The sequence below is a fragment of the Pituophis catenifer genome, unplaced genomic scaffold (genome assembly GCF_029215685.1).
Source record: "Pituophis catenifer annectens isolate HBS135680 unplaced genomic scaffold, rPitCat1.0.hap2 SCAF_7, whole genome shotgun sequence".
NCBI lineage: Eukaryota > Metazoa > Chordata > Lepidosauria > Squamata > Colubridae > Pituophis > Pituophis catenifer.
Window position 1 is genome coordinate 61095858 of NW_027256887.1, and position 27380 is coordinate 61123237.

At 39.6% G+C, this 27380-nt stretch overlaps 1 protein-coding gene across 1 annotated transcript in view; it reads right to left on the bottom strand.

Moving 5' to 3' along the window:
* The window catches only part of CACNA1I (calcium voltage-gated channel subunit alpha1 I), a 359066-nt gene that overhangs the window by 171665 nt on the left and 160021 nt on the right, over positions 1 to 27380 (bottom strand). The window contains 2 exon segments of the mRNA XM_070947665.1: positions 7558 to 7691; positions 10012 to 10123. Coding sequence (XP_070803766.1) covers positions 7558 to 7691; positions 10012 to 10123 — 246 coding nt within the window.

Sequence of the window (27380 nt, forward strand, 5' to 3'; positions counted from 1 at the left end):
TCTTGGAAGGGTTGAGCCGAAGCCTGTTCCTCCCCATCCAGACCCGCACGGCCTCCAGACACTGGGACATCACTTCGAGGGCATCATTGGGGTGGTCTGGGGTGGGAATGTACAGCTGAGTGTCATCAGCGTACAGATGGCATCGCACCCCAAAACCACGGATGATCTCACCCAGCGGCTTCACATAAATGTTGAACAGGAGCGGCGAGAGGACCGACCTTTGTGGCACCCCGCAAGCAAGGCGCCTCGAGGTCGACCTCTGCCCCCCTGCCAACACAGACTGCGACCGGTCAGAGAGATAGGAGGAGAACCACCGCAACACGGTGCCTCCCACCCCCAGTCCCTCCAGCCGGCGCAGCATGATACCATGGTCGATGGTATCAAAAGCCGCTGAGAGGTCTAACAGGACCAGAACAGAGGAACAACCCCTGTCCCGAGCCCTCCAGAGATCATCCACCAATGCGACCAATGCCGTCTCCGTGCTGTACCCAGGCCTGAAGCCGGACTGGCATGGATCTAGATAGACGGTTTCATCCAGGAACTGTGGGAGCTGTCGCGCAACCACACTCTCCACAACCTTCGCAACAAAGCGAAGGTTGGAGACCGGACGATAGTTTGCCAAAACGGCCGGGTCCAGAGAAGGCTTCTTGAGGAGGGGCCTCACCACCGCCTCTTTCAAGGCGGGAGGCAAGAAACCCTCTCTCAGAGAAGCATTTATGATCCTCTGGAGCCAGCCTCGTGTTACCTCCTGGGTGGCCAGTACCAGCCAGGAGGGGCACGGGTCCAATAAACATGTGGTTGCGTTTAACCTCCCCAGGATCCTGTCCACATCCTCAGGAGTCACAGGGTCGAACTCATCCCAGGTAACATTCTCAAGACCAGCCTCAGTCACCCCACCGGGATCTACCCAGTCAGAGTCCAAGCCTTCCCGAATCTGAGCGATTTTATTGTGCAGATACTGTGCAAAATCCTCAGCCTGCCCTTGCAAGGGGTCTTCCCGCGCTCCCTGATATAGGAGGGAGCGGGTCACCCTAAACAAGGCGGCTGGGCGGTTATCTGCCGATGCAATAAGAGCGGAAAAGTGGTTACGCTTTGCCGCTTTTATCGCCACTAGATAGGTCTTAATATGAGACCTAACTAGTGTTCGGTCGGATTCGGAGCGACTAGCCCTCCAACCACTCTCTAGGCGTCTTTTCCGGCGCTTCATCTCCCTCAGCTCCTCGGAAAACCAAGGGGCCGGGCAGGTTCGGCGTCGGGTCAGAGGCCGCAAAGGCACGACTCGGTCCAGAGCACCGGCGGCTGTCCTATCCCAGGCAGCCACCAGATCTTCAGCCGAGACGTGAGCCAGAGTTTCAGGAACTGGCCCAAGCTCCCTCTGGAACCTATCAGGATCCATCAGGCGCCTGGGGCGGAACCACCTGGTCGGTTCTGCCTCCCTGCAGTGGGGTGCAGCGGTCAAAAGCTTATATTGTATACTTGTTTGATCATAAAATAAAAACCTTTTAAATAAATAAGTAATTATCCATTAAATTAACAAAATCCTCTGCACACATAAAAAATAGGCAGAGCTTTGTTGGCACCATTACAGCTGCCATCTTGATTTCTTTTTCTTTTACCATACCTATCATGCGAACATCCTTGCAGCAAACAAATGAAATGGAGAATGGTCTTGTTCTTCAACAGCAGCTGCCAAATGCTAACCACCTGGCCACCTGCTGTCTAATCTAACCTGAGAGATGGTAAAGAAATGGGAATTCAGCGGACAAAAGATATTGCTTCTTTGTGTGCTTCAATGTTTTATTTAGCCCAGCAAAAGATATGGTTTTGTTTTGGAAAGTGTCTGATTTCTTAAGGGAGACAGCAAAGAAGAAAAATATTGATTTGTGGCCTTTTATTTTAAAAGTCACTCCTTAATCTGGGAAGGAGAGAAGGGAATAAAGATATAGTGATGACAATTCTCATTGCTATGGCAACCGTACATTTTTAGTGACAGTGGAGTCTTCCTCCAGAAACAGCTAAATTGCCTGGGAAGTGAAGGTGAAGAGGGCAAGAAGCAGATGGTGGAATTTACTTAAGGAAAATTGTAACTCTTGGAATTTGCAAATAGGGGGAGATGAGGGAAGAAATATACTTGAGTAAAACAAATAGGTATACCTACTATAGGCACTAATGACATTTTATTGATGATTTATAGCCTACCTTATCTTATAAATCCAGATTTGGGGACTATAATATCTGGGACTGTACAAAATCCTTTTTTCTCCTTAATTTTTCTAATAGATGCACACATTATAATCAAAGAAAGATGCAGGTTTTTGAATCATGGGGAAAGTTTTCGCATAATATTAGAGAGATTTTGTTGTCCCTGAGACTTCTCATTCCCATTCCCACTCTGAAACCTCATTTCAGTGGGACAAAAGTCCAAAAAAAATTACAGCCATATCCTTTCTAGAAACGTCAGTGCATTGTTGGATATCCTACCGCAGCTCTCAAAAAGGACTTAAGTTGCAGTTTGCAGCTTCTCAAAAATTGCCTATGCAAAGAGAACCATGCAGTAATAACTTGGGAGTGGAGATTAGATGGTCTTTTTCCAGAGCCTTGGTACTACAGTGGTTTAAAGCACCCTGTTATTAACACAGCTGGTTCGAATCTCTCCAAGGCTCAAGGTTGACTCAGCCTTCCATCCTTTCTAAGGTAGGTTAAATGAGGACCCAGTTTGTGGGGGCAATAAGCTGACTTTGTGTAAAATATACAAAAGTATGAAGGCTATTGCTGAGCACATTGTAAGCCGCCCTGAGTCTCCGGAGAAGGGCGGCATATAAATCAAATTAAAAAAAAAAAATACGATCAGAATAATCTTGAGAGAAATTTCTATGCTATCCGATTCACTCAAGGAACCACAAAAGATTCCCAAATCCTGACAGAATTTTCACTTGATACTCCATTTCCCATTGAAAAGAGAGTATTTGTTTGTTTCACAGTATTTATAGCTCATTACATTTCTATTGGACTTTTATGAATGTTCTTTGGGATAAGTGCATTTCCAATACATTATCAAATGCAACTGTTTTTATTCTTGAACTATAACTTTTACATATGAACTAATTCCTAAACGGGGAGAGAAGACAGACAGACAGACAGATATAAGGCCATATTTGGAATACTGTTATAGGAGATGATCATGCTGAGTCAGAGAGAGGGGTCAAGCTCATCATCCGTTTTGAGTTCCTTCAGGCCCACATCTAAGTCCAGCCCACTTTGAATTCTGTTGACCCTTATCTGTCACCAATTTCCCTTAATTGTAGTTCAGATTCTTGTAGAGAGTGTTAGCGTCTAATGAACCTGTATTAATTTGAACTGCCTTGGCTCTTGATTTCCTGTGCTTGACAACTGTGTCCAGTTTGGTCATCACAATATAAAAAAGTTGTATGAGATTCTATAAACAATGTAGAGTCACAGAAAAGAGGAGGTTGACCGATTCTTCAAGTACCTGAGGGCAGGACAAGAAGTAACAGATGGAAGATTATCAAAGAGAGATCCAACCTAAAATTAAGAAGAAATTTCCTGACAGAGAGAACAATTAATCAGTGGAATGGGCAGAAGTTTTTGTCCAGAATGGTTTAGGGTCTTCTACTCAAACAGAGGGTTGCACTAGAAGACCTCCAAAGTCCCTTCCAACTCTGTTATTCTGTATTCTGCCTCCTATTGGCACCTATCAGCAATTTTTAGGTACTTTGCTAAATCAGTGGTACATATCTCATTCTTCTGCTACACTTTGTTCTATTAAATCTGGATTCAATGCTTCCTTCCACACAATACAGGAGAAGGGAGGGTTGTATCCTAATTCAATAGAAGTTTGGATAGAACAAATGTTGGGTATCTGGGGATGGTGGCTTATAAAGTATTATCAGTTTGTTAAACTCAGTCTGTGAGTTTGATTTAACTTCTAAGTAATTTATATGAATCACAACTTTTGATAAAACCTTTACTAAGCTTAATATATTCCAGAAGTTTTAGTGCTAAGTAAAATTAGGACAGCCACCCCTCCCTAATGAATTAATGTTGGAATTAAGAACCAGAGGGACAAGGGAGAGAGAAGGGAATGAAATCTATAGTGTGGCAAAGTAGATTAATTCACCAGAATAGTGCTTTGAACAACAAGCATTTCTATATTCTTTGTTTCCTTTGTGTGTGTGTGTGTATGTGTGCAATGAATAGAGTATGCACTTTCATATTCTGACTGGCATTAGAAACAAGTTGTGTTCTGGAATATGGGTCAAGTATTGGTGTGCCCATACCTATACATTTACTTTGACAATTGTTGAAAATACTGAACTTCATTCTGAACATTTTAAATAATATATAAATATTACCTTGAGTGTTACACTGAGAATACTACATGTGAGTTGTCTTTTGAGCAACCTCCTCAGTAAAACTATTGTGTTATAAACTATATTTTGAAGGGCAACATACTACATTGTTACAACAGTAATATTTCCCCAGAAAATCAGCAAATAAATCTGCCACTTGTAAGCCGTTTCTCTCAGCAAATGTTCATTGTATAATGACACCATTCTGTAAAATTTTGGCTACAAGTGTAAACTGTGACAGTGCAACTAGATATTTAACTTGCAAATCCCTATGTGCCCTTCACTCAGCTTGTAGAGGGACAGAGGAAGTGACTACTGCAGCTTTAATACAGCAACTTGGCTGTTAAAGCACTTAAATGTCACCTTGTCCCTGAGGTGTGCTTAGATGGGCCATCAGAAAGTAAAGACAGAATCACAATGCTCTTGCTTTTAATAAAAAAGATACCCTTAACGCCCAAACTCTGTAAAATGAAAAAGCACTGAACTGATCGTGAAAACTCTGTTCTGTTTCTATGCTTTGTACCAGCTACTTATCAGATTTGCTGATGATAAAAAATTACATTGGGTGGTTATTAATATGTACTGAAAGACAAAAATCAAAATTATTTTGATAGATTAGAAAAGTGGGCTCAAAAGAAAAATGGAAGTTTATGGAGACAGATACAGAGCTCTTCACTTAGGACAAGAAATGAAATGCACAAGGGTATAATTGGCATATAAAGGCATATGTAAAAAAAAATCTGTAGTTGATTACAAGCTTGAATATAGGTCAGCAATGTGAATGGATGTGAAAAAAGACAAACGCAAATTTAAGATGCAATAATAGACATTTAGTTTTTTAATCATAGCAAGTAATTGTATTCTCCATTGCATCATACGCTATCTTTTGGCATAACACAACAGTGCCACTTTAATCATCTTCAATAGACATTAACACCCTACTGTCACAATACAGTGATATTATGGGGAAAACTTTAGTCAGTGTTTTTTACTGAAGCAAATGGTTATTGGGAAGGTGGATTGAACCACGAGATAATTCTACAGTTTGCCATGTTGAGTCAGATTATAGCATGGGAAGAATAATGGGAAAAGCAACAGTCACTCCCAAAAAGTACCTTTCACTTGTCCTCAAAAGTTTATAAGAATTGTAGAATTGTATTTGCTAAAAATTGGAAAGAGAAATGATACCTACGGATGAAGAAATTATTAGGAAAATGTTGGACTGTGCCGAAATGAGTAAACTGACATTTGAAATAAGAGAGCAGGAAGAAAAACAATATTATTTGATATGGGATTTATTTTACCATTGGGTAGATAATAAAAAATGGTGATATGTAAGTAAATGTTGACATACTTTAAATGATGATACAACTGATATATTTTATATAAGAATAAATTTTGGATATGTAGTGATATTGTGAAGAGAGGAGAGGGCACTAGGGATGCAAACCGACCGATGTACCGTCTGTACTTGATTGAATAAATGATGTTTGTATGTTTTCTTTTCCTTTTTTTGTTTTAAAATAAAAAATGATTTGGAAAAAAAAAGTTTATAAATTTGTGAGGATATTGCTTGAGCGGAAGAATAAATGTGAAGGAGCAAGAAGGGCCTGCAAAACCACATTCTAAAAGAAGGTTTAGATAACCTATCTCAAACCTGCATTTTTGCAATGTCATCTGAACATGTTTGGAATCTTAACATATTCTTTAAGATGGCAATATCCAACTTTTTTTCTTTGGAATTCTTACAAATAAAATGATTGTTACCTTCTATTGTTACTGTTATATTCCTTCAATGATTTTTATATATTTAAGAATTAGTTTTTCCCAGAATTGCACGATATCACATCACCCCCTTATGTTTTCAAATTGTTTACAAAATGCTGGTAAGTTCTTTTTTTGGGACTTCTAAGCATCTTCCTTTCAGTTCTGCCCTGCCCCTTTAAACTTATGCTGAAGAGGGAAGCCTTGTACAATGGCCTGAGAACCATCCAGTTGGCCAGATGCAGCACCACAAGATTTAGCCTGGACAACAGCCTTTGTAAATCCTTGAATAAAGCTATTCATTATTGATACTTAAATTAGCTTCCTAGCAGCTCATAACACCAACAGAATGGGCTTTACTTACTTTACTTTTATTTGATTTATATACCGCCCTACTCCCGAAGGACTCAGGGTGGTGAGGACTCATTACCTGTTCCTTATTTCAGAATGGTAAAGTTTCAGGAAAGTATTTTAGCTGAATATTAGGGAAAAAAATTCATAATGGTAAAATGGTTTGATAGTGATGCTAATCAATTAGGGAAATTGTAGACATTATTTCTGTGAAAGTATTAAAATAGAAACTGAATAGCTACTCACTAGGACATTTTAATTCAATTTCATGTACAAAGCAGGGATTCTAGTAAGTACCCATATTATGCCCAAAGGGGACTTATATAATATATGGGATTCTAAAGCTGTAAGATGTTTCCAAGTGTTTTTTACTTAGAGAAACATAGCAATGCAACCTCCCACAGCCAACTTTCATTGGCATTCACCAGCCTTTAATGTCTGTCCTTCCCAAGTAATGTAACAATGGCCATTAACTTTCCCAACAGATGAGTATGAAACTGGTTGAAAGACTATAATATGCTGATGAACTTTTTCATTTGTATCAAGTTTTCTTAGCAGTCCTTTTGACCCTTCAATGACATGCTTTCAATTCACTTTTTAATTTGTAACATGACAGAATTGAATCATTCTTACATAGGGATGGGCTGCTGGGGGTTCGGGAGAACCTCTAGCTAAGATTCTGTGCAGTTTGGAGAACCCCCAAATCCCACTCCTGGCTGACCCCGCCCCTCCCAGGAGTCCCCACACGGCCTGTTTTGGATGCAGGTAATTGCAGGGTGCGTGCAGAGGCTCGGGGAGGGTGAAAAACAGGTCGACTGGAAGTTTGGAAAAAGGCCACTGGAGCCCGGGGAGGGCAAAAACATCCCCCTGTGGTGCAGGAGGCTGACTAGGCCACACCACCATGGCCATGCCCACCCAGCAACCAGGCAGAGAACCCCTTGCTTAAATGTTTGAAGCCCACCCCTGTTCTTACAGTTATGTTCAAATTATGTTTAGAGACAGTGTCCAATTCCATATTTATTAGTCTATTAATGTTTTCCGTAAGGTTAAAAAGAAAAAAGAAAACACCTACCCAGCCATAACAATGAAGAAATCCAGGCGGTTCCAGGTATCTCCAAGGTAGCATTTCTTGCCAAATATCCCCAGGGCCACCATCTTCAGCACCATTTCCATAGCAAAGAATATAAAAATGAAGTCATCGAACACCTAAAATGTCCATAAGAAAATAGATGCAGATTTAAATTAATTTTAACCATTATTTTGAATAGGCATATGAAATACATAAACAGGATTTTCTACATAGTCTTAATACATTGTTTAGGATAATGTTTGAAGACCCTTTTGCAGGCACTGCCACCCACAAAGATGTTGCAGATGGCTTACAGAGAAAGGAGCCTATTCTGGTATGCCCACCAATCCTTCCACTGAACACTGTTTCTAGAAATGTCTACCTTAACAAATAACAGACTAGGCTGAGATCTTTGTTTTTTTTAGCTGTCTGACATAATCTTTACATATTTTTGTTTGTTTTCATCTATTGTTAATTGGTTGTTTTTTATTTTTATATTTGTAATTCAGTCCAACAGAGTTTGCTATTTAGAACGTATTAAACAGTCTACAGGTAGTTCTTGCATAATGTCTACTTTTTCAGTGATTGTTTGAAGTTACAATGAATGAGAGGTCCCAAGCTAGATGAGGAAGAGGATAGGAGACCATATTTCAAGTAGGTTAGAACAGCGGCCTCCAGCCTTTTGGGCACCAGAGACCAGTTCTGTGGAGAAAGGTTTTTCTGCAGACGGGAGGGGAAGTGGTTTCATGTGCTGCATCCTGAAGATGGGGCTTTGTTTGTTTGTGCTGCCCAGTTTCTGGCATGCTGTGGAATTGTGCCAGCCCACGGACCTGGGGCTGGGGTCCCCTAGGTTAGAAGGTTACAGTTTTAGTTTGGCAAGTTTCTGTCCATTAGATATAAGCAAATAAAAGACTGGACGGATTTGGATTTCATTGTATTGCTTTTGGGCTTGAGCCTGACATCAGGCTCAGTGAACAGCTACTTCATAAACAAAAGCATCTCTCATCTCATTCACATTGCTTTACAGGAATGTTGCCCTATTATTCATAGCAAACCACTTCAGCTCAGTAATATTAGAAGGGTTTTTCTAATAGGAACTATTGGCTTTAGGTATTGCCAAATCATTTGTATGCGATTTGATTCTAAAATGCCAATCTTCGACCTGGCCATGCCAAAATGCTGATTTCATTTTTTTTATCCATTGTCTGTATATGAGCTTATATACTTAGAATCTTACAGTGGTGGGTTGCCCCCGGTTCTATAGAACCAGTAGTAAAGCCAGTGGGAAACTCTGCCCACCAACCTCAACATCATCAGGAAGCTTCTGTGTATGCGCAGAAGCGCAAGCGTGCATGCAAGCGAAGCAAGAGCTCGTGCGTGGCCCTGTTGCGATCCAGTAGTAAAGGTAAGTAGAACTCACCCCTGGAATCTTGCTATAGTATGCACCCACATGCACTTTAAAAGATGAGCAAAAATGGGACAGCAAAGTATCCCCCAACAAGTAAACTTCTATCTCCTCTTTGTACATGGTATGAAGTTCTTATTGTGGAATGCAATGCTTATTTTTTCCAGGCAAAATGTATTCCATAGAAACTGAAACATTCCACTTTTGACTTTTGCATCCATAGAATATTCCTCCAGACATCTGAAGGTTTATCCAGGTAATTTTTGACAAACTTGAAATGAGCATCAACATTCTTCTTAGTGAGGAATGACTTCTATATTGCTACTCTCACAGTAATTTTCTGATGATGAACTCATGAAAGTAATTACTTTAGCCAAGGCAATAGAGACCTGCAGACCAGTATATGTTGTTCAATAATTCTATGTGACTTTCTGAATGTATTTATGTACTTTATATGTATAGTTTTTATTATTGAAGATTCTGGGATCAATTAAAATTATGCTGATTTTGATAGGTCATTCGCTCTTGGGAAGATTTACCTTGTTTCAATTCCTCTCAATTTCTATGTCTGACTGATGGAGTTTTAGAAATGGTTTTATAATCTTTTTTTAGAACATTGAGTGTCAACCACTTTTTAATGAAGACTTTTTAGAAATTTCTTTTGGCTTTGGTTATGAAACAAGTGAACAAGCACCCCACTTTGGTGCTATTTGCTGTCTCAATACTCTATATATCAGCAGGATCCACAAGAAGCTCTAATAAATAACTGACAGATATTCACATTTGGAAAAACTGAAAGGGAATGAATACTTTTTCAAAGTCCCAATAATATAGTCTAATGTTATATGGGGAAACATAGAAGCAGATGTATGAATAGCCAGAATAGTAAGTTTGACATTTTGACAAATTATTTAAAAAGTGCTGGCTTGTTATGGGCCTTATTTCTACATAATTTTGCTGATGACTTTAATTCACATAACATAGTTATTGAATATATGTCAAGATATAACCAGAAGGTCACATATTGCCATTATAGAAAGGCAGCTACTTACTTGCAAAATTTTACATCTGTTGGAGAGGCAATCCATATCATCACAGGGTTGATACATTCCAAGTGTGACACAGTTCAGTAGGATCACCATCATGCTGACACATTCAAACCAGGTGGAAGGAAGAAATAAAGTCAAGGGAAAAAAATCTCATTTACAAACAATGTAATTAACCCAAAGGTATACTAGAGTGGAAATTTTTGTTTTAAAAAAACAGTCAGAGTGTACGATAGTAAGCAATAAAGCCATAGCAACACAATGCACAAACAGTAGATAATTGAGATAATACAATTGCTATTAGATCATACCATTAGACTGCAGGCGAGAAAAATCACCTGATAGCATATAGATAGAATGGGGAAAAAATCATGTACAAAATATATTCTTATAGATAAAAGAAATAATTCCATGGAAAAAGATTTTAATTATGGATACTTCAGATACAGGCTCAAGCAGTATCACCTGAGAAGAATTTTATTACTGAATAAGTTGTTTACATGAGTTACTTTGTCTGCCACTCTAAAATGACCAAATCACTGCTTTTGTGAAGATCGTAGTAAGGATGTTGACACAAATAATGCAAAACATGGTCCAGTATAAATGTTCAACAACTACAGATTTATCTATGAGATAAATCCTTAGGAATCTCTTTTAACTCCATGCACATTAGTACATTCACACAAACACAATATTTTTATCATTACATTCTGAGTTTATAACAGGTAACATGGAAAACAAATAACATGTATTTAATTATAACTTATCCTTCTCGTCCTTCTTCATTACAACTATCCTTCTTATCCTTCTTGTTCAAATTTGTTTTAGTTGACTTTATATAAAAATAGTCAGCAATACCTTCAGAGCAACTAATATAAATATATACTTTTTGTATTTATTTGCTTGTCTTATTTTTTCCAAAAATAAGATCACGGTTACCAGTCTTGTAAAACTATCTCATCTTTCCCTCCTGATGAATTCTGCACTAATATATCTCTGATTGAGATACATTTTTTTAAAAAACAGCATCCTTCTAGCAGTGCTTCATTTTTTCTGCAAGGGTTCATCTAACGTAGATAAGGAAAATACTGCTGGGACAAAACAAAGATCTATCTAAATTCCAAGTTTCTCATTGTGAGCAGTAAGATGGCTATGGAAAATCCATAAGCAAAACATAAAGAAAATAACCTTAATAATAATAAACTCTCCACTAACCCCCAAGGATTAAAATTTAGGCACCTATCACTTCTCATCATTTATTGAAGGTGGCTTATAAATATCATGACCAGTAGCTACTAAAATACTTATTTTTTCATTAATGTGCTTCATAACCTTTAAATAATATTTAAAATGGCCATCAACAAACCCTGTAGCAATGAATATCATTAATTGTTGTCATGCCCAGGTCTCAAAAGTCCTCCTCAATTGAATAAGATGACCAGCTGGGGTCTTCCCAGTGGTTGGTCGCTACCGGTTCGCCCTGGATTGGATGAACCGGTAGTGGTGGCGGCAGGACGCTCTGCTCACCCGCCAGATGTCTCTACGCATGCACAGAAGCATCACGCACAAGCATGCACGAGCGCCCACGAGCAAACCAGTAGCAAACGAAATTGAAACCCACTACTCACTAGATGTTTAAGATACTAAGGACAGGTTAGATTTCTTTCCCTATTAAATCAGGTTCCCTAGGGATTCTGATTGCCCTGAAACCAGATAATTGATTGAACATTCACGTAGTCTTCTGCACAGGTATCGAAAAGTTACAAAACTGAAGGAAAAAATTAGAAGGCTGCCAAAACACCTAGAGGGCAATTAGTTGAACTGGATGTTTTTATGTTGAATTGAATATTTTTAATGTTTTTTTTACTAGCTTTACTGTTTTAAAATGTTTTTAAAATTTCTAATCGTAATATATTTTCTGAATTGTAAGCCTCCCAGAGTCATTGACTGAGATGGGTGGCCGTAGAAATTGAACAAACAAACCAATAAAATCAGAAAATTTGGTCTCCATGCCAGTTCCTGGCTACTATGCTAGACCTGGAGGATGTGTTTTCCTCTACGCGCATCACATAAATCAAACAGGCTACTGGAGGAGCCTATCCTGCTCAATTGCCTAGATCAGGGATAGGGAACAAAGGCCCCTTTAGGACCTGTGGACTTCAATTCCCAGAATTCCTGCACCAGCACATAGCATTAACTGGAAACATCTCTAGATCCCTTCCAGCTCTAAGCCAAAGGATAAAGCTACCAATGCCCATGAAACAATAATAACCGTACATTGCTTGTAATTGAAAATTATGTCTCCCAATATTAGTTGCTGGTAAACAACTAGGATGATTCTATTGAATTCACATTCTGCATGTGAGTTTCTCAAATGGCATAAGGCCAGTGGTGAAATCTAATTATTTTTGCTACCAGTTCTGTGGACGTGGCTTGGTGGGTGTGCCTTGGTGGTCATGTGACTGGGTGGGCATGGGCAACTTGACATCACTTACTGTTAGAGCCAGGAGCTGCACACATTCTGAAGCACATTCTGCCCTTCTAAAGCCTCCAACGCTTTGAGTTTCCCTCTGCCATCTGGCTTGATTGCCCAAGTGAACCTCGGAGCCTTCTCTTGCCCTGCTCTACATCCTGGAGGGCTGTGCCCACTGCCAATCCGCCATACAAACTGCCTGCCCTGTTTCTGCAAAGGCAGAGCCCCCCCCTTGCAGGGCGATCCAAAGAGGGGAGGGGGATGTGCAGAAAAGGCTGCCTTCCCATCTGCCTCCCATGCTGGCTCCACAGGGCTTGGGGCTCGGAAGCAGCCCACTGGATTCCCACCACTCCGGGAACTCAGCCCACGGAGTCCAGCGCTCTGTGGGAAGGAGGCTCAGCTGTGGTGCCGCTTCCCAGCAGTGAAGAAGCAGAGTGAGAGGGGTGGAAGCTGGCAGTGGGTGGCGGGGCGGCAGCCCCCCGTGCGGGGAGAGGGCCAGGCCCAGCCATGCCACTGCAGGCCAGCGTGGGTAGCCCTTCATCTTGGCGCACCCTTGCCCACTGCCTCTGTGCACTGCATGTGGAAGGGGCCACCACCACCGCTCTCGCCACCCTCCCTCCCCTCCTGGCTGCAGACATCTGCCTGCCTGAAGAACCTGCCGAAGCAACCCCGCCGCCATTCGCTTTCATTTTGCGGTGGGAGAAGGAAGAAAGTGAATGGTGGCAGTGCACCAGGAGGGCAGGTGGGCCGCGGACATCCCAGGGCTGCTGCACATGCACATGTGCAGCAGCCCTAGGATGTCTGAGGCCCATCTGCCCTCCTGGAGCACTGCCGCACCACCGCCATTGCCGTTCACAGGCAGGTGGCCAGGTGGGAATCCAGTGGGCTACTTCAGAGCCCCAAGCCCTGCAGAGCCAGCATGGGAGGCACGAGTGGAAGGCAGACTTTTCTGCAGCATCCCCCTCCCCTCTTTGGATCGCCCTGCAGGAGTGCACTGCCTTTGCAGAAATGGGATCGGGTGGGGCAAGTGAGCAGCAACTGTGGAACCAGTTCAGGGTTCAGGGCCGTGGCCAGCCAGCAGTAGCTACCGGTTCAGCAAACCACACCACATGTCCACTACCGGTTCTCCCAAACTGGTAGCATTTCACCCCTGCATTAGGCTAATTAATGTAAGAATATCATGTTGGCTGACAGGAATCTGCAGGGTATTACTAAAATTGTCAAAATTTTATTGGCAATGATGGTACAATTGAAACTGCCTAAATTTTATGCACAACACACCCTTTGCTTTGTCATCTGTATTTCTTCCTCTTATATAAGGTAAAGATAAAGGTTCCCCTGCACATGCATGTTAGTCGTTTCTGTCTCTAGGGGCGGTACTCATCTGTTTCTAAGCCAAAGTGCCAGAGCTGTCCGAAGACGTCTCTTTTTTTTTAATATTTTTTTTTTATTTTTTTAAAACAAAAAAAATAAAATAAAATAGAACACATCTTTTCAAAACGAAACTTTTGCTCCGGTCACAAATTGAAACAAATCATTAACAAATCTTATTTTCAATTAACACAACTCAATATTTTAAACAGATATTTCCCTCAAATCTATCTATATAAATATACCATTATCCCCAAAAACCCGTTAAATCCGAAGAAGTCTCTATGGTCCTGTGGTGGCATGACTAAACGCCAAAGGCGTACAGAGTGCTGTTAACTTCCCACCAAAGTGCTTCCTATTTTTCTACTTGCATTTTTTACATGCTTTCAAATTGCTAGGTTGGCAGAAGCTGGGACAAGTAACGGGAGCTCACTCTGTTACGTGGCACTAGGGATTCAAACCGCTGAACTTCCGACCTTCTGATTGACAAGTTCAGTGTCTTAGCCACTGAGCCACCATATCCTCTTATATATGGTAGTCCTATTCTAACATCTCTCTGGTTCTGTTAAAAGGGAAAGTCATTTCTCTTATGATAAGCTTTTTTTTTTTTACCATAGAGTCAATAAGTTGTGGCAACTAGATAGGCCTATTGCAATTTGTAAATCTGGAGGGTAATGTTTTCACAGAGGGTGATGAATTACTTTCTTTCACTCATACAAACTAGAAAATAGAGGTACTAATTGCTTTCCAGGCTTATATTGGAAAAACAGATCACTGGTCCATCTAAACTGTTACTTTACTTCCAGCAGTGGCCAATGTTCAACATAATTTCAGTGACAGGTTTTAAGTGTACACTTAAAGACGAAATGTGTTTTGTTTTGTTTTTTATCTGAGCTGGTGTTCAGTAAAGATCCTAAAAGCATGAGGATTTATAGTCCTTGCAATTGTTTTCTTAACTGCTGCATAATGTCTCTGCACAAACTTAGCAACGGAGACAATTAATTCTTTTGCATATACTTTTTTTACAATTAGCTGCCAATGAGTTAGTTCACTTTACAATCTCTACTCCCAACTATTCAGAGTCCATGCAGTCACCAGGAATCAAATGCAATCCAAGAAATTATTTATCTTTCTTTTTGTATCACATTAGAACTCCCCACATTTGCATAGAAGGCACAAATACCGAAACTATTTACCATCCTGTTTCTTCTGTCATCCTATCATGCCCTTTTCTACTTTCTGAAATTGAGCCATTCTTAATGTAGATTTATATCCATGAGGATTTTCTAAACAACTGCTTCAGAGGCAGGTAGCCTTAAATTAGCTGAAAGTGCCTTCATATCTTTGTTTTGCAGCTTCTATATTTAAATTTAGCCTAATGAGAATAAAGGGCCCAATAGTATGCCATGTAAAAAACTATAAAATTTCAAGAACATTTCTATCAGCATTTATTCAAATTAAAACTCAAGTAAAACTTCTTACTAGAATGTGAAATGTTGGTGAAAAATTAAGATACCTCTGTCGTTCACTGGAAATGGTAAAGAGAAATAAACCAGGGGTGAAATGCTACCAGTTAGGACCAGTTCAGACGAACCGGTAGTAAAAAAATGCTACCAGTTCGAACAAACCGGTATTTCCAATGATCAGCTGTGCCACACGATTTATATTTGCTAGAAAGTAGGAAATCCTGATTTCTAGCGAATCTATATCGTGCAGCACAGCTGTTCCTCGCCGCTCGCTGGTCCACTTACCTTAGAAAAGGCTTCATAAGCCTTCTTTTTTAGCACTTGTGGTACCGCCTGTGGTGCACATGCGCACAAAGCACACATTTGGCATGCACTGTGCATGCATGCACAAAGCACACATTTAGCGTGCACCACCGGAGACCTCAGAGGATTTCACCACTGGGTTAAACTAAATGCAAATGAAAAAGAGGAAAGGAATATAGCCTAATTTCTATGCACATTTACATTGCTTGCTTGATTTCAAGCAGATGTGTTTTCAATCTTATACCTTAAACCCGAAATCATAAAAGAAACAATTACAAATAATTGTGACAAAACAATTTCATTTAATTGCTCTGATTCTATTGAAAAAACAGGCACGGTTATCATATCACTAGCAGGATGAGAAATTCCTTTGATAATTTGTTTGGCGAAAACCAGATTTTTATTATTTTTACTACTTTTATCCAACAGAGAAGAGTAGCAAAATCATCAACCATATAATTGGACTACTATACATAGAGCCTCAGCTTCTGGATGGGGCTAAACTAACTTGGAACACTAAAAAAAGCCTTTGCTAATAAGAATGAGATGCTTATACCAACGTTGCCCATTTAAATAACTGGCTCTTATTCACTGAAAAAGATATTCCTGGAGACCTGTCAGAGCAGGAACAAAATAACTTGTTGTTCTAGACTTTGTAAGTGCAACATGGAAACAACCCCATGCAGAGCTGCTTTATGCCTTTCTGCACTGAGAGTTCAGGAATCCTTGATCCTTAGAGATCCTCTGTCTGCCTAGTTATTTGCTAGTGCACATAAAGAAAATTTAGGAATTATATACTTACTGAACGTTATAAAGTTGTATATTTTTGACACCTAGGTATGCATCTCTATACTACTAAATCTTGTCTGTTTGTAACCTTCAGTTGGGAGAAACAGTGCATCAACAATGTTTGAATCGAGATATCTCAAATGAGCTAATTTAAAGAATGAATCCAAAATCTGGGACCCAAATCTGGGATTGAAATTTGGCAAAGTTGTGGCCACTTTAGCATCACCACACTGTTAGAGTCAGCTGTGGTCACATGATCATCATTTTTCACACCCCATGCCAGATTCCCACAAGAAAAGTGAATGGGGAAGCAGCAGACAATCCAAAGCCACTCCAATTCTCACTGCATTTTTGCCCACCTGTGGTCATTCTGTTTCTCAGTTTAGGTAAGGATATATTTCTGAAAAGGGAAGCGGTGGCTCAGTGGCTAAAACACTGAGCTTATTGATCGAAAAGTTGGCAGTTCAGTGGTTCAAATCCCTAGTGCCGCGTAATGGGGTGAGCTCCAGTTACTTGTCCCAGCTTCTGCCAACCTAGCAGTTCGAAAGCATGTAAAAAAATGCAAGTAGAAAAATAAGGACCACCTTTGGTGGGAAGGTAACAGCGTTCTGTGCGCCTTTGGCATTTAGTCATGCTGGCCACATGACCACGGAGACGTCTTCGGACGGCACTGGTTCTTCGGCTTTGAAACGGAGATGAGCACCACCCCCTAGAGTTGGGAACAACTAGCACATATGTGCAAGGGGAACATTTACCTTTATATTTCTGAAATGATGTCCTGATGGGTGACAGGCTGTCTAGTTACTCAAAATTTTTGGGCACAACAGTTTTGCACTTCAAAATAGAGTCTTTTCAACTATAACTATTTCATGATTTGGCAAACCTGGGATGCCCCTCCCCCTGGTTTTCTTCTCTAGAATTGGAATAAACTAACAACCATCCTGTTCGTGGACAGAACCTGATAGCTAAACTGCTCTGGTCTGCCTTTTTCCAAGGAATGCTTAAAATAATATCCCAGTTCAGGTTATCCATCCTGATCTTTTTTATTTAATAAAAGGCAGGATATCTTATGCCTACTGATGGCAATATAGAGTCTAACAGTTCATTTGCATGAAATGGTTCAAAGCTTGCTTGACACTATTTACAATCATTTGCAATATTGCTGGGTTTTACAGAAGATAATAACAGGGAATTTAAAGCTCACTGATGAAAGGTACTCATACGGCTACATTAATATTACTATAAAATGTAAAAGCTGCTTAAGTTCCTATACTTGTCTACACAGAAATCAGTCTGCCTACATTCAGAGGAACAAACTTCTAGAAAAAAATGGAAATAACTGCACCACGTCCTATTTGTGAAGGACACTTTCCAAGGTCCTGAAAAGCCATCATTTATTTATTAATCAACTTTATATAGCTGCCTATCTCACAAGAACTGACTCTGAGCAGAGTACAATAGCCAGTAAGAAATAAAATATATATGAAAACAAGTACAGGTAGTCCTTGACTTACAACATGTTTGAACAGTTCATTTAGTGACTGTTCAAAGTTACAACGGCAGTGAAAAATGTGACTTATGAACGTTTTTCACACGACTGTTGCAGCATCTCCATAGTCTGATGATCAAAATTCAGATGCTTGGCACTGTTTCATATTTATGACAGTTGTAGTCATTTGACAGTTGAAGGTCATGTGATCACATTTGTGACCTTCTGATGAGCAAAGTAACCGGGGAAGCCAAATTCATTTAACAAATGCAATGATTCACTTAACAACTATGGCAAGAAAAGTTGTAAAATGGAGAAAACTCACTTAACGAATGTTTCACTTAGCAACATAAATTTTGGGCTCAATTGTGGTCATAACTCGAGGACTCACTGTTTTGGGTGGGGGTGAGGTTTAGATTTATTTAACAAGCCTTGATGAAAACAAAACCGAGTTAAATATGTATAAATCTAATTGATTTCTTATTTTGTTGCTATTATATTGAGCAACATAGTACAAAGCCAAACCACAAATATAAGCTGACCAAATCTGGTTGGCATTTTATATACTATTGCAATTCTTGCTTTCTGAGTTTTGGGAGCAGTTCTGTGTTAGAAGCTAACATTGGCTCAGTTCAGGTTGTTGATAGTGGCATTGAGGGAAACTGATGAAAAACTGTAGCAGCTGTGGAGTTAAGGGGTAGGCAGAAGAATCCTGCATTTCCACCAAAAATGATCAGGAGTCAAAGAATGAAAGGAATTAAGTAAACAAAAAACAGAACATTGAACTCTTACTACTCTTTTCTTCATTTATGGATGAAGAAAATCCATAGAAGGGGTTAATTATATCACAATCACCTACAGGACTATCTCTAGTCACCACGGCAACAGATTTGAACCAGGTTTTAATCCTGCTATCTCTCCTTTGCCACCTCCATGCCTGAGCATGTAATTAATTTCAACTGCTGACAAAGCCACTATTCAAAATCCTCATCATTTAGTCAGAAGTTTCATTACTAATTAACTTTCTTCAGTTCAATTTTTTTCTAATTAACAATGATCTTTCCTTTCCTCATTCCTACCATCAATGCTTTTTAATATCTTATTGCTAATTTTCTATCTCTGTCCCTCTGAGCCCCTGCTTCTCCATTCTTGCTCTCCTAGTTAAGCTGAAGACTGGATCTACTCACAGGGCAAAAACCAAAAACCCCGACAATAACAACAGTATTCTGCAAGGATCTCATGAATGGGCATTCTGTATCGGGAAGAATCTAAAACAAATGCAGGAATGGTCAATCCAGCCATCTTATTTGATCAGCGCCATTAGATAGTTCAAAGAAATGGAAGAGAAAACTTACAGCTTCATAAAAGCTCAACAGAAGAGAAAGCCTCTTCCTAAAGTTCTGACAGGGAAGGGGACAGTTTTAATCTTTAAGCAAAAACTGCTTGTGTTTCTTCGACATCTTGGTTGGAAACAGCAATACAATATCCTTTCCTCATAACATAGAAATGAACCAATAAAGCAATGATTCAGTGCAGGCTATTTTTCTCTTTCATTGAAAAGTTTGCTGGAGATGATTCCATCTGAAATAACGTATGTGAATCAGATTTATAATTCCTTTACCATTTTAGGGACTATTAATATTGCCAATTGCCTCTTACATTTCTCCTCAGCTATTGATTGGCTGTGATCCAGCTGTGACTCTAATAAGGCCTCCATTTATTTTGAAATATGTGATGAAGCCTGGAACTTTCAACTACTAAAGCTCCTAGGACAATTAAAGAGACTTACTTTCCTGCCAAATGCATTACAGGCTGTAATGAAGAAAGGTAATAAAAGAGTGACAGTGTACATATGCATTAGCATTATGCCCACAACATTAGGCAGCCTTCTGCAACCAGATCTTTTCCTGATATTCCTAGAACTTGTAATTTCAGCATTTTTCAAAGGCCTCTGATTCAGGACAACTGTCTGATGCTAAAATCATTTTTAAATGAGTTGACAAGTTATTATTATTTTTTACTTCTAGCACTTAGCTCACGATTGTTGACACTATGGTCCAATAAAAATGCTTAGACCTGATAAATCTACCAGCGTTCCGTGCGCCTTTGGCGTTTAGTCATGCTGGCCACATGACCACAGAGATGTCTTCGGACAGCACTTTGGCTTTGAAATGGAGATGAGCACCACACCCTAGAGCCAGGAACGACTAGCACATATGTGCAAGGGGAACCTTTACCTTTACCTTTTTAGAGCAGTGCAAGAAGTGTTGGGGACCTTGGAACCCAGGACCTCCAGGGAAAATTGACTTTAAAATGTGAGCATTTAGGAGTTCCTCTTGGCCCAGATTCTATGTAACTTTCATTGTGGTGGCCCTCAGTAGCGTCTCCTTCCATTTCAGATCAAGCAAGCAGAGATACAATTAGAAAGCTCGATTTCTGATTATATACCACAGCTATGTCATATACAGTTTTATAAATAATGCCAGTGCTGAGTTGGGTCCAGAACCCTATTGGTAACCAGCTGCTTATGTTATGAATGTTAAATCAGCAGTGGTAGGGGGGAGGTTTCTCTGCTATCTCTGCTGATTTCGTATTGTTTTCCTGATATTCTATCCATTCCAATGATCTCCATCTTCCTATTCCCTCTTTCTCCCTTTCCTTTGTTGATTTTCTTATTCCAGTTTATTTTCTATACAAAATGAATTACAATATGACAAATCCAGGAACAGCAGGAGCAGTCAGAGTCTCTCAGTCACTCTAAATGAATAGGGCTGTCTATCTTATTTTTACATACACACGAACACACACACAATTTTAATTCTCAAACATCCCACTGGTATAGAAGGTTTTGCCTTTGTCCCTTTAGGGAAAAAAAGGTTCTTTGTAGACACTGAATATCTTCAATTTCTGCAAACAGGCTGAGAATGACAAAGATGAACAATATTAACTCCTCTTGGAATTAATATTTGGTCATTTGTTGTTATGTTTACGGTATATCCACACTCTTAGCATACCAGTTCACATCAGGTTAAATTAATAGCTTCAATAGATAACAACAGTTATACCAAACAAATATTTGTGGGGATTTCTGGGGAAGCCACTTGGGTGGCAAAGCTTGAGACCGTTCCCCAGGATATGGATTAAGAGTCTCCAAAATCTTATTAAGATTCTGTAAAGTCATGTAATGAAATATTAAAAAATGTTGCAAAGTGAAAGACCCTAAATATACCAACAAGCAAGCTTATATAAATAAATTCACAGAAAAAATTTCAAATGGTGCAATCACATTGGCTGATCCACATTTGGTCATTTTACGATTCCTAAGGAGGTGGAAGTGGAAAACAGTACCTTTGCCCACGTGTATCATAATCATAGCATTTCCATAGCAACCTACTATTGTCCTGTTATGTATAGCAGCTGGTTTTGCACTGCGGTTTGCAGTTCCACAGCACCTGAACTCCACTCTTGAACCTGTGTATGTACAATAGACCATTTGCTTTTAACATTTATATATCATATTTAGAGACCACCCATCTCTCTCATAGAACAATTTTATGCTGTGCTATTTCAGCTAACTTTACATTCTAATAGTGAAATCTGTTTGGCTAAGTCTAGATCTCTTTATTATGACTAAATTCCTCATAAATCCTTCTAATTCATCTGGGTTCCTTCATCTCTTACAATACAAATATATATACACTCATATATACACACACCTACTATACAGATATACAGATATGTTAATTATAAACCAATTTGGGAATCAATGTAGCTGAAAATCTCTTTCTCCATCATTCAGTGTGTGTGTGTGTGTGTGTGTGTTTGTGTGTGTGTGCACGTGCATGTGTCTGGAGAGTTTTTCTGCTACATTGACTCCAAAATTGGCTGATAATTAAAATGTACATAAGGACAGAATTAAAGTAGGAATGCATAAAATGTAGGGCAGATTTTGCCACTTTGTAGAAGAAACATTTATAGGCTAACATTTTGTCAAGAAAGAAACTCAAGGCAGTTTATAGTTTGATTTTCCTCCCCCAAAAAATTAAAAAGCAGCGGGATTGTTTTAAAAGTATGGGGTTTTTAGAAAATAGTAAAAGTAATGACTCTCTTTAGATGTGTTTAGTTTTAGCCTTGAATTAAAACAGAATCTTGACAAAATATTGAGCCTGTTATTTCTAAATCACAATAAGCTAGTCTCTTTTGTGTCTGTTTCAGTGGTGGGTTGCTACCAGTTCGTACCAGATTCAGCAAACTGGTAGCGGCAGCGGGAGGCTCCGCCAACCCGCCCAGATGCTTCTGCACAAGTGCATGTGAGCGCATGAGCAAACCAGTAGCGACGGGATTTGGAACCTGCCCCTGATCTGTTTCCTCCTGTGAACACCTATGACTAGAAAAATAACCTGGTTGCTGGTCCATATGCCAAAAATGAGCCAAATTCAAGTTTTAATCTTTGTTTTCCATTTTTCATTGGTGAAGTCAGCACGTTAAAGCAGTACCTTTAACAGAAGCCATAATCTAAGAAGCATTACTACCCAAGAGAGATTATTTCTGAATTAATTCTGTTCAGGGGAAATCAAGCACTCAGGATTCTGTTAACAGTTTTGATTGAATTGCCCACCTCTTTTACTTCCCACAGTCTAGGGATTCAGATATAAATATTATTTTCTGTCCTAGTATTTTCAGCTAGTTGCTTTGCAGATGGCTTTCATTAAGGCTTTAACATTCCTAGAAATGTTTAACTGCCAAATTGGCCTCTTCCATGAACTACTTGGATTTTCACTATTTACAGGATATAAATTCATCACGTAGATATCCACATAATGCTGAAGGGATTTCCTCTTGTTGTGCTTGTTTTGTTTCTGACAGCTTTGTTTAACAGTAACAAGTAACTCTGGATTGACTGCAGTAAATTTTGGCAGAGATGTGCCTTTAATTAGACATTTTGCTGCCTACTTGCTGAGACGGGGGAATCAGTCCCCAATTTCCTTTTCTTTAGGTCACTTCCCTCACTTCTTTATTTCTCTAAATTTTAACAGCATATAATTTCCTCTCATTCTAGTTGGCCCACAATTTCCTTTCAATGATTTTTAACGATGGAACCTACGACTATTTTCTTCTTCCACTTCAGATATGTGCAATATTTGTCTAGGAAGGGGGAGAAGGGGGTATGCTAGCAGTTGAATGATATACTTGTGAGCTGTCCTGGATTGGTTGTGGGGTTATGTCATTCTAAACCCCACCTCTTAGAAATTGTATTATTTTATTGGGGGACTTCAAATACAATATCCCTTCCTCTAAATGGTCTGTGTTTACTTCTCCATAAAAGAGGAGTTTGACTCCTTGAGCAGTCAAACCCCTCTTTTCAAAGCAGTGAGATATTTACACCATATAATTGTCCCCAAACTTCAAAGGGCATTAATTTAGCACACAACAATGCATGTGGCACAGCAGTCATGGAGAGCCAATGTAAGAAGATCCCATATGAGCTGAGACTGTGCCCCAGTGGACAAGGGGCCACTGAAACTACAAGGGTCCTTGGTGCTCTCTGAGCTTGGCTGTTTTCTTGCAGACATTTCATTATCCAAATTAGGTAACATAATCAGCGCTAGTGATGATGCAGCATCACTAGCACTGATGATATTGCCTAGTTTGGGTAAAGAATGTCTGCAAGAAAACAATCAAGCTCAGACAGTACCCAGGACCCCTCATTTCAACCCTGAGCTAAAAATATTCTCCTTTATTGACATCAAAACTACAACTTACATCCTACTATACTGTACCTTCTATAATACGGGTATCAAACACAATCGCATCACAGAATGGATTGTGATGCATCACAATGTTTTTTGCCTTAGCGGAGCTGGGGTGGGTGTGGCCTGTACATGACGTATCTGTCCCGAGGGCTGCCAGTTTGACAGGCCTCTACTCAGGGACCCATCTCATAACACTTCATCTGATAAAATATTTTATTTATTTATTTATTAATTTATTTATTTAAAATATCCAGGAAACACCAATCTTTTTGTATGTACAATTGCTGTTATCAGACCGTTTGAATGTAGTTAAATTTTGTTATACTGTCTGCAAAATTAGGCAGACTTTGACTGCCCACTGATAATCTACCACCAATTGTTAAATATTACCTTGTCTTTTTTAAATTTTACTTTATTTTTAATGCTTCTTATTTGTAACGTTAGTCTGTGACTATAATAAACATTACTTACTTACTCCTCCATACGCAAGTGCTGCATAAGCCACCTGGTTTCTACTTCAATCTTTTTTCCTTCCCACCTAATACAATCTGATCTAGTCCTGCTAAGACTTGCCAGGGATAGTCATGTGTGACTTAGTCACAGCTGCTGAACTGAAAAATTACAGCAAAAATGAGCAGCAACAAAAGCAAATAGCCATCTAGGCTACAGCTGCAGCATTGGTTCCAATGCCTACCTGTATATTTGCCCACCCTTCCACATTTGCCTTGTTTGCCTCTCTAGCTCAAAAAAGCAACCAGAAACATATCTCTAACTTGCATACACATAAAAACGCCTCTTTTGGAAGTGCTTGTTTCTCATTGTAGCACAGGGGTGTCAAACTGGCGGGCCATGGGCCGGATGTATCATGCGCAGGCCACGCCCACTGCAGCTCCACGAAGGGAAAAAACATCGCAATACATCACGTGACGGCAACATGACGCGGTGAGCTTGACACCCATGCTGTAGCACAGGGCTGTCAAATTCCTGGCCCACGGGCTGATTGCGTCACATGCTGGCTCACCCCCGCTCAGTTTAGTGAAGGGGAAAAAAATCCCGATATGTCACGTGATGCTGCTGTGACACCCCTGCTGTAGCAGATTATTTTGATAACACAGAGCAGCACTAATATTTCTTTCTTGTACTGCTTTTTTCCATAAAATTAAACATGAGCAGTGAACATGTACAGTAGTCACATTGATACTGATACTGATATTGACACATTGATATTAAATTAAACTGTGATTATTTTTATCCCTGTCTGGTTCCCACCCTGACCATGTTTAAATTAAAACTTAGAGGTAGATTCATAACTGTTTTGTTTTCCAAATGAATGGATTTTTCTTCTTCAAGATGTTTTTTGGGGTCGGTACTTGTATTTTCTTTACTAATGCTTTTATTATTGTATGCTGACCAAAATTGTTATGAGGTAAAAATGTCTTATACATTTAATACATAAATGCCTTTCCTCTTACCAGTTGTGAATTGGGGGATAGGTAAAGCTGTTTATGAATGTTTCTGAAAACTGAACCAATTATAAAAATAGCAAGAATATCCATGCAATGCTAGACTATTTCATATAAAGCCGTTACTTATTCTAGTCCTCTAAACCAGGCAAGGATTCTATTCTTTCCTGATATGCTTTGGGGTATTTCCAAACTGAAGTTCTCCAGATGTGTTGAGAGTATAATTGCCCACAATATGCTGGCAAAGAATCCTAGCAGATCCAATTCCAGCACAGCTGGAGGACATCCAATGGAAGATGACTGCTGCCTGAGTTAGATGGCCTGAGCACACCTGATCTGCATTTTTGTGAGTCATCTTTCCTATTTACAAAGGGATCCTATTTTGGAATGTAGATAAAAAGCCAACAGGTTTCATCCAATAGCCAGTCATTCTGAAAAGTTAATGTTTATATCTTCCAAATATTTATCTCCTCTCTTCCCCTCCCCCACACATACATTAATAATATTTCAAATATCTAAAACTAAAGGTTCACATAAACCATTGTCATTATCTAACTGAATCTCCAATCTATTCCTAAAGTGACTGGTTGCAGTTATTTAAGGCTGACAAAAATATCTTTTCCAGCATATTTTAAAAGCACTCAGTAAAACTGGAAATTATGGCTTCTTGTATTCTCGTATCTTTAATATACAAATATTGCATGCATATACCTAAGTGATATATTTAATTATAAATGGATTCTATAAACTATATCTAGATTGAAATCAACAAAGATCTTCCAGTTTATGATATAAAGCAGCTATTTCTCTGGCCATTACTGAATGAAACTTTAATAAAATGTTTCCTCCTATCTCTTGGCTGCCACCACTATAGAAATCAGTCCTTTAATCAATCATTTCTTAATTTCTCTGGCAGACCAATCTTTCTTTTACATAGCTCTTTCCCCTTTGCAATTAGAATAATCTCACAGTTCAAAGGGGAAAAATACTTATTTAATTTGTTTAAATTAATGCATATTTCATTTAGAACTTTAAATCTTTCATTTAGAAAGTTTTCAAAGATTTCAAAGCTTCAAATTTTGCCTAATGGAAGAGAGGCCTTATATCAGTGATGGCTAAATTTTTTGCCGTCGTGGACCAAAAGTGGGGGATCATGGAGGTCGTGTGCACGTGTGCCCACACCCATAATTCAATGCCCCCCATGCCCCGCCCCTTGCATGCAAGCATGACCCCCCTGCACTACCCCCGCTTTTGGCATGTGATGGCAAAAAGGTTACTAGTAGGCCCGGTAGTCCTGTTTTTCACCCTCCCCAGGCTCCAGAGACTTTCTTGGAGCCTGGGGAGGGCAAAAACAGTCTCCCCACCCCCCCAGAGGCCCTCCAGAGGCTTGAAATGGCCTATTTCCCAACTTCCAGTGGGCCCAGAAGGCCCACTTTTCATCCTCCCCAGGCTCCAGAGGTTTTCTTGGAGCCTGGGAAGGGCAAAAACGGCCTCCCCCACCTCCCTGGAGGCCCTCCGGAGGCCAGAAATGGCCCATTTCCTGATTTCCAGTGGACCGGCGCACACATGCGCACTGGAGCTGAGCTAGGCAACTTGCATGCTCACAGATATGGCTCCGCGTGCCACCTGTGGCACACGTGCCATAGGTTTGCCATCACAGCCTTATATATTTACACCTTAAGAATTGTGTTGGGACTATGATGGTCATACTAGCCATGAATTCTGTTATCAATAATTATAGCACTTAATAGTCAAATATCAAGAAGCTCATGATAACTGCAATTATATACAGATATAGATAGGCCAGTTGGTTAAAGAGACCCTAAAGTATGTACGGTACTTGAGTGGACATACAGATAAATAAATTTTGTAAATTATTTTGTACATTTACAATTTTGTAACTTTGTAAATTTTGCAAATTTACAGAAAGTGATAAAAGACAACTATAACCATTTTTATATAGAAAATACACAACATATTCCATATGAGCAAATATAAGCATCCACTGATAAGAATCACTCAATTTATTTAGATTTGATAATGAACAAATTTGAAGCATACCTGCATGTAATGGACCAGATAAAATATTTCCTAGAAGTAATATATTTTGTTTTAATCATTAGGTTGGTCTGAGTTTGTGTATACTTCTCAAAACACTTACTTTTCCTTATCCAGGAAATTTGGGCAGTAGGAAGTGTCAGAACTATTCCTGAGCTCACATCTTAGCAGCATTGAGGGATCTAGCTCTTTCTTTCCTGTAAAGATTTT